Source organism: Rutidosis leptorrhynchoides, chromosome 11, assembly GCF_046630445.1.
Source record: "Rutidosis leptorrhynchoides isolate AG116_Rl617_1_P2 chromosome 11, CSIRO_AGI_Rlap_v1, whole genome shotgun sequence".
NCBI lineage: Eukaryota > Viridiplantae > Streptophyta > Magnoliopsida > Asterales > Asteraceae > Rutidosis > Rutidosis leptorrhynchoides.
Genome location: NC_092343.1, coordinates 62896782 through 62904503, shown reverse-complemented (window position 1 = coordinate 62904503; position 7722 = coordinate 62896782). Strand labels below are relative to the sequence as shown.

The 7722-nt window shown below is 33.9% G+C and overlaps 1 protein-coding gene across 1 annotated transcript; it reads left to right on the top strand.

Annotated features, from left to right (window-relative positions):
* The first annotated feature begins 983 nt into the window (after positions 1–983).
* LOC139876581 (ETO1-like protein 1) lies at positions 984–7521 on the top strand. The gene is made up of 6 exons (XM_071863921.1): positions 984–1361; positions 1470–2132; positions 2602–4320; positions 5089–5380; positions 6494–6803; positions 7044–7521. The coding sequence occupies exons 2-6, from the start codon at positions 2008–2010 to the stop codon at positions 7262–7264; spliced, it is 2667 nt and encodes an 888-aa protein (XP_071720022.1). The 5' UTR covers positions 984–1361; positions 1470–2007; the 3' UTR covers positions 7265–7521.
* Positions 7522–7722: the final 201 nt, after the last annotated feature.

Genomic DNA, 7722 nt, shown 5'->3' with positions numbered 1-7722 from the left:
TTTGGTGTGGCGGGCTCAAACAATGACTTAAATGTGTTGAACACTAGTGATTTGTTAAACTTAATGCTTAATAAAGACATGTCCGACGTCCCTTATCATGTAAAGAGTGTGGAGTACAAAAGAGTCCACTATTTAGCAAACAAGATTTATCCAACACGGTCAACATTTGTTAAGGGATTTTCAAGTGCCGTTGATGAAAAACGTTCTTACTTTACAAGGAAACAAGTTGCTTATCCCAAAGGTGTTGAAAGAACCTTTGGGATTTTACAGGGTCGTTGGCATATTGTATAACAACCCGCAAGGGTTTACGAGGTGAATCAAATGAGATGCTTATGTATACGTGCATCATACTACACAACAACATTATTGGAGACAATGGTTACAACCTTGCCGATGATGATTGGGTTTATGAGCCATTTCGAAATATACAACGTACTTGGATCGAAAGGTGCGACGTTCGTGCCTGAAGAACAAGGGAGCTACGTGATATAGAAGTGCATGAAGGCTTAGGATTCGATTTGGTTGAACATTTATGGTCTATTCGAGAAGAAATGTAATTTATGAAGTTTATTATGTAATATAGTTTATTTTATAAATAAATTTAATTTATTTATCTATGAATTTTAATTTAGTATTTTATTCTATTTTATGAAATTTATTTATATATAAAACAATACTAATTAATAATAAAAAAGGTAAAAATTAATTAAAATATAAAAATATAAAAATGAACATCGAAATAGATAATGTAGACACCGTCATTCATGTTACCTTTATTTTGAACTTTAAAATAAACACTGCAAAATAAACTTAGAAAAATCTTTCTGCAGTAATATTCACTATAACTAAAAAAATAAAAAATTTGTACATTTGTACCCCACCAATCACTCCTAAGTTAATCCACTTTCAACAGTAGATTTGTCATTGATATCTTTAAAAGAAGAAAAGCAGATTTGTCATTAACAAACCAAAATCTTGATAACTTGAAGTGGTACAACATGCAGCAACACTTGTACTAACTGCTGGCACCAATCAATTTGTGTTCACTTTTTTATTCTCCCAAACCCAACAATGAACAACATAGCATGAGCTGCAATCTTTATGTTTTCCAACGGGAAAAAAGGAAGTGGGAATTAATTAAAAACAAGAAAAAAGTTGAAACCTTTTCCTTTTACCAAACAAACAAAGAAAAAATAAAGTTAAAGATTGGATTTTTATTCAGATTCATTCAGTTTGATTTTATGGGTTTTGTTCAATCAAACCACTAGATTAGTGGGTTTGTTTTGCTGTTTAAAAAACTTAAATTTGGTCTACAAATTTTGTACTTTATTGTGAATCTTCTTCTTATCAACAAAAACAAGGTTAGTAGCTCTCTCTATATCTCTATTTTTTTTATAATTCTTTATTTGTGTTTTTTGAATTTTAAAGATTTGCTGAACATGGTGTGGTTTTGGTTGTTTTTTTGGCAGGATCTTGTGTAATCATTTTAGGGTTTTGCTGATTTCTGGTCTATTTAACCGAAGAGATAAAAGTATAGATTTTGGTGTCATTTGTGAAACCTTTTACAAAAAAAAAAAAACTTAGATCAATACTGAATTAAAAGAGCCCATTCAGAAATTAGGGATCTTTTTAGGGTTTGAAGTGTTGTTCATTCGTTCATACTGCTTAAAAAATCAGCCCAAAAAACTCCTAATTGTGTTGTTGTGGAGATATGTGATATATCTTATTATCTTATCCTACATATAAGAGAACCCATTTGAAAATTGATGATTTATAATAGGGTTAACTTCATTTGAAGGTGAAAATCTTTCCTTAAAGTCCCAATTTGTGTATAGTGGAGATTTGAGGTAATTTTTATCATCAAATTTAGAGAGCCCAAATTGAAATTAGGTCTTTTTGAGGTTTTGCATTGTGTTAATTTCTTAAATAGTTTCATACTTTGGCTTAAAAACACCTTAATTGGTGTATATATTGGAGATCTGGGATATTTTGCATTTGTTATGCCCTATGAGGACCTTTTTTCCATCTGAATCTTGTAAAGAAACACATCTCAATGCTCTGAATCCACAATCATGGCTGCAAGTTGAAAGAGGAAAGCTTTCGAAAAACTCATCTCACTCCCCTTCTTCATTGTAAGCTTTTCATTTGCTATTTATTTATTTATTTATTTTTTATTTTTTGTGTGGATATGTGTTCTGAAAGTGATAAGTTGAATAATTAGGCTCAAGTGTTCCGGTAAACTATATTTGCATACAATTATTTGATTGTTTTGGGTTGAAATTTCATTTTGATACTAGCTGCAAAGAATTGAATATTTGGGGATCATTTATTCAGTTTGGTACCAGCTGCAATAAAGATATGAGTATAAAAAAAGTAAATTAAATATAAGAGATGATTATCGTAAAATGGTATCAAATCTGCTTGTATATTCTTATATATGTCACTTTTTAAAATTTCTTGCAAACTGATAAATAATTAGAATTTGTTTCTTTATATCACATAATCACCTTTGGAAGCAAATTTAAACTCGTATTGGTTATATATACATATACATTCACTTCAGTTCATCCTTTTGATTATGTATACATGTGTTGTTTGTAGAGAATCTTTAATCAAAGTGCCGGACCCACCAATTCTTCCATATTTTAAGCCCATCGATTACGTAGAAGTTTTAGCTCAAATTCACAAAGAACTCGAATCATGCCCTTCCCATCAGCGCCCGAACCTCTACTTATTACAATTTCAAGTCTTTAAAGGACTCGGTGACATTAAATTAATGAGAAGAAGCCTTAGGTTAGCTTGGCTAAAATCCAATACGGTTCACGAACGTCTCATATTTGGTGCATGGTTAAAGTATGAAAAACGAGGTGAAGAACTTATATCCGATTTGCTCTCGTCTTGTGGTAAATGTGCACGAGAATTTGGATCAATAGACATCGGTTCTGAGCTCCCGTCTGTCGTAAACCCTAGTTTATGTGATGTTGCGATGATGAATCAAAATAGTTATTTATCGAGAAGGGTCTCGTTTCAAATAGGTGACGAGAAAATAACATGCGATAGACAAAAAATGGCCCAACTTTCACCCCCGTTTCACTCTATGCTTAACGGGTGTTTTCGAGAATCACATTCGGAGGACATAGATTTGTCAAAAAACGATATTTCACCGAAGGGTATGAAGGTTATTAGTAAATTTAGCTCAACGGGGGTTTTACCCGATTTACCGACGGAACTTTTACTAGAAATCATGGTTTTTTCAAGTAAATTTTGTTGTGAGGGTTTGAAAGATTCGTGTGATCGAAAACTCGCGGGGCTCGTTTCGTCACGAAATGATGCGATTGAACTTATGGAATATGCTCTCGAAGAAAATTGCCCTGTTCTTGCTGGCTCGTGTTTGCAAGTTTTCCTTCAAGAACTACCAGATTCTTTAAAGGATGAACGTGTTGTTGACTTGTTGACTAATGTGAACAGTCTGCATAGATCAATTATGGTGGGGTACGCGTCGTTTTCGCTATACTGTTTATTGAGTCAAGTTGCTATGGATCTTGATCCGGGATCTGATAATTCTGCTCTGTTTTTGGAACAACTTGTGGACTCTTCAGAAAATAGTCGACAAAAGATGGTGGCTTTTCACATGTTAGGATGTGTAAAACTACTTAAAAAGGAATATAACGAAGCTGAAAGATTCTTTGAAGCTGCGTTGACCGAAGGGCATGTTTATTCGGTAACGGGGTTGACTCGAATTGGTCAAATTAAAGGTCAAAAGGTTGAATCTTTCAAGAAAATTAGTTCGGTAATATCGAATTACACTCCTCTTGGGTGGATGTATCAAGAAAGATCGTTATATTGTGAAAATAATGAAAAAAAATGGGAAGATCTTGAAAAAGCAACCGAATTGGATCCTACGTTAACGTACCCGTACATGTACCGTGCAGCTTCGTTAATGAAGAAACAAAATGTTCAAGATTCAATGGCGGAAATAAACAAGATTCTTGGTTTTAAGCTTGCGGTTGAATGTTTGGAATTAAGGTTTTGTTTTTATTTAGTTCTTGAAGATTATCAATCGGCTATTTGTGATGTTCAGGCTATTCTTACTATTTGTCCTGAATATCGGATGTTTGAAGGGCGGGTCCCGGCTACACAATTTCAAACACTTGTTCGTGAACATGTTCCGAGTTGGACAACTGCAGATTGTTGGTTACAGTTGTATGATAGGTGGTCTGCTGTTGATGATATCGGGTCACTTTCGGTTATATATCAAATGCTCGAGTCTGAAACGGCTAAAGGGGTTTTATATTTTCGACAGTCGTTGCTTCTCCTAAGGTATTTGTTAAGTTCTTAACAATGTTATTTATTTATTTTTTTTCCTAGCCATTTGAAACTGTAAAAAATATCAAGTTTTTCTTTAAACATGTCTTTTTACAAAGCTGAATCCACTTTACATTGCTTCATTGCATAATGTGAGTTTTTTTCTTTCAATGTTTGAGTATAAAGTCTTAAAATTTATACTACATTAGATACCAAAATGGTTATGGTAAAATGGAATTGGTGATAAAATATAGACAAAATTTCACGGATGGTCCTTGTGTTGGTTTGTAACAGATATCACTCACGGTCCATGTGGTTTTTTTCATCATTGTTGGTCCCTTTGGTTTTGACCTTAATCACTGGCGGTCCTTGTCCCTAACGCCACAGGGACCATCAATGAAGGCAAAAAACAATCACAGGGACCACCGGTGATTAAGGTGAAAACCACATGGACCGCCGATGATTAAGGTAAAAACTACAGGGACCATTAATGAAGAAAAAAAAGCGCAGGGACCATGAGTGATATCTAATACAAACCACAGGGACCATTCGTGAAATTGTCTAAAATATACGTAAATGTCAGAGGTGGCAAAATGTGTGGGTCAAAATGGTTATTATTAGGTGTACACCTAAATGAGTTGGATCAGCTTGACCCAGAAACACTTTATTGTTCTTTCTTATGATATATATTATATAAATATATAAAATAAAATAAAATTCTATATTATAATAATTATTAAATTATAATATATATTAATCATTAATGACTTATGTTTAATTCAGGTTAAATTGTCCGGAAGCAGCAATGAGAAGTTTACAGCTGGCTCGGCAGCATGCATCAAGTGAACATGAACGTTTAGTTTACGAGGGTTGGATATTATACGATACGGGTCATTGTGATGAAGGGTTAATAAAAGCCGAAGATTCTATTAATTTGAGTAGATCGTTTGAGGCCTTCTTTTTGAAAGCGTATGCTTTGGCCGATTCTAGTCAAGATGCAAATTGTTCGTCAACCGTTGTTGCACTTTTACAAGATGCCCTTAAATGCCCTTCTGATCGACTTCGTAAAGGCCAGGTTTGGACAATCTTTATTCTAAGTTCATAAAGTTACAATTTTGACCCGTTTTAGCACGTATGTTCATTAATCCGTTAGAGATAAGACAAGTTCATAAAGTTACAATTTTGACCCGTTTTAGCGTGTGTTCATTAATCCGTTAGAGATAAGACAGGTTCATAAAGTTACAATTTTGACCCGTTTTAGCCTATGCTCATTAATCCGTTAGAGATAAGACAGGTTCATAAAGTTACAATTTGGACCCGTTTTAGCGTGCTCATTTCTGTTAGAAATAAGACAAGTTCATAAAGTTACAATTTTGACCCATTTTAGCGTATGCTCATTAATCCGTTAGAGATAAGACAGGTTCATTAAGTTACAATTTTGACCCGTTTTAGCGTATGCTCATTAATCCGTTAGAGATAAGACAGGTTCATAAAGTTGCAATTTTTACCCGTTTTAGCATATGCTCATTAATCCGTTAGAGATAAGACAGGTTCATAAAGTTACAATTTTGACCCGTTTTAGCGTATGCTCATTAATCCGTTAGAGATAAAGACATGTTCATAAAGTTACAATTTTGACCCGTTTTAGCGTATGCTCATTAATCCGTTAGAGATAAGACATGTTCATAAAGTTACAATTTTGACCCGTTTTAGCGTATGCTCATTAATCTGTTAGAGATAAGACATGTTCATAAAGTTACAATTTGGATTAGTTTAGCTAATAAGGTGTATTTGTGTTGTCTTATCTTTTTAACGGATTAATGTGCATACACTAAAAATATTTAATTTAATACGAAATGGGTCAATTTGGTAGAATGATTCGAACGGGTTGTAAATTATATCAGTAACGTATAAAGAACTCATAAGATTAAAATTAAATTTTGTAATCATATCTTCTAAACATTATAATAAGAAACTGGATTAAAGAGTGTTTGTGGGTTGACATGTGACCCGTAAGGAAATCATTTTAATTTGTTACCCGACCCATCGGAACATCCTTTTTTGCTATCTTAAATGGAAAGTATTCAATTTAAGATTACCTATTCGTGGGCACATTACACAGGTATCTACATGATTCGTTAATTATGAATGTTCCTATCTTGATAATTGATACCTAACATTGTGACAGGCGTTAAACAATCTTGGAAGTGTATATGTAGACTCTGGGAAACTAGACCTTGCAGCCGATTGCTACATTAACGCCCTAAAAATCCGACACACGAGGGCCCACCAGGGACTCGCTCGTGTCCATCATTTAAAAAACGACAAGCCTGCGGCTTATGAGGAAATGACGAAATTGATTGAGAAGGCACGAAACAATGCATCTGCGTATGAGAAGAGATCAGAGTATTGCGAACGTGAACAAACAAAGATAGATCTCGAAATGGTAACTCGTTTAGATCCTCTTCGGGTTTACCCTTACCGATATCGTGCAGCAGGTTAGTTACCTCCAGTTTTGTCAACTCTATAACAAGTGGCAATTTTGACCCATTTGACCCTTTTCATGTTTAGCTAAACAGTTATACCCGTATGACCCGCGACCTATAATATTATACCCTTATCGACCCATCATGAGTATATATCAATCAAAGTTGTCATCTCTATAGCATACAATGATACAATCCTTAAAGTTTCCTAATTTGACTTAAATTATATTTGGGTTATGGTCAAATATGCAGTCTTGATGGACAATCACAAGGAGAAAGAAGCGATAGCAGAACTATCAAGGGCGATTGCGTTTAAAGCAGACCTACACTTGTTGCATTTACGTGCAGCGTTTCATGAACATATCGGGGATGTTTCGGGTGCCATGCGTGATTGTCGAGCCGCCCTCTCTTTTGACCCGAACCATCAAGAAATGCTTGAGCTTCGAAGCCGTGTAAACAGTCAAGAACCCTAATTATCCAACTTTTTAGAAAGATTAAAGATGCAATGTTTACACAAATGGTGAAGTTAAAAAAAAAAAAAGAAGAGTTTTTTAAGCTTGTGTATCTTGAAAGTATAGACTGGTTAAATATTGTAAGCATTTAAGTTTGTGCATTAACATGTGTTGTCTATTAATCTTGTATCTCTTTTAATTAATCTGTGTTCAGTTTTCACTCCACTTATCTTTTGAAGATTGTAACTTTGTTCAAATTTTGGAGATGTAATTCACAGTTTGTGAATATAAATTAAAAAGATATTTCAATTATAACTGTTGTATTGTTTTATTATCCGAGTATAATGTAAAAGCTATAGGGTTCTGTACCATGTTTAGTAAATACTCCGTAAGATATTTAGCTACATATGATTTACAGCTTTCATGTGTTAGGAGTGTGTTCTGACAAATTAGCTTATGAGGATTTAATTCTTTATCAT

Excerpts from the sequence above, each read along its gene's own strand:
- LOC139876581 (XM_071863921.1), top strand. The coding sequence starts at position 2,008 with ATGAGGACCTTTTTTCCATCTGAATCTTGTAAAGAAACACATCTCAAT. Across the intron at positions 2,133-2,601 it reads TCTCACTCCCCTTCTTCATT|AGAATCTTTAATCAAAGTGC; the intron begins GTAAGCTTTTCA and ends TGTTGTTTGTAG. Across the intron at positions 6,804-7,043 it reads TTACCGATATCGTGCAGCAG|TCTTGATGGACAATCACAAG; the intron begins GTTAGTTACCTC and ends TCAAATATGCAG.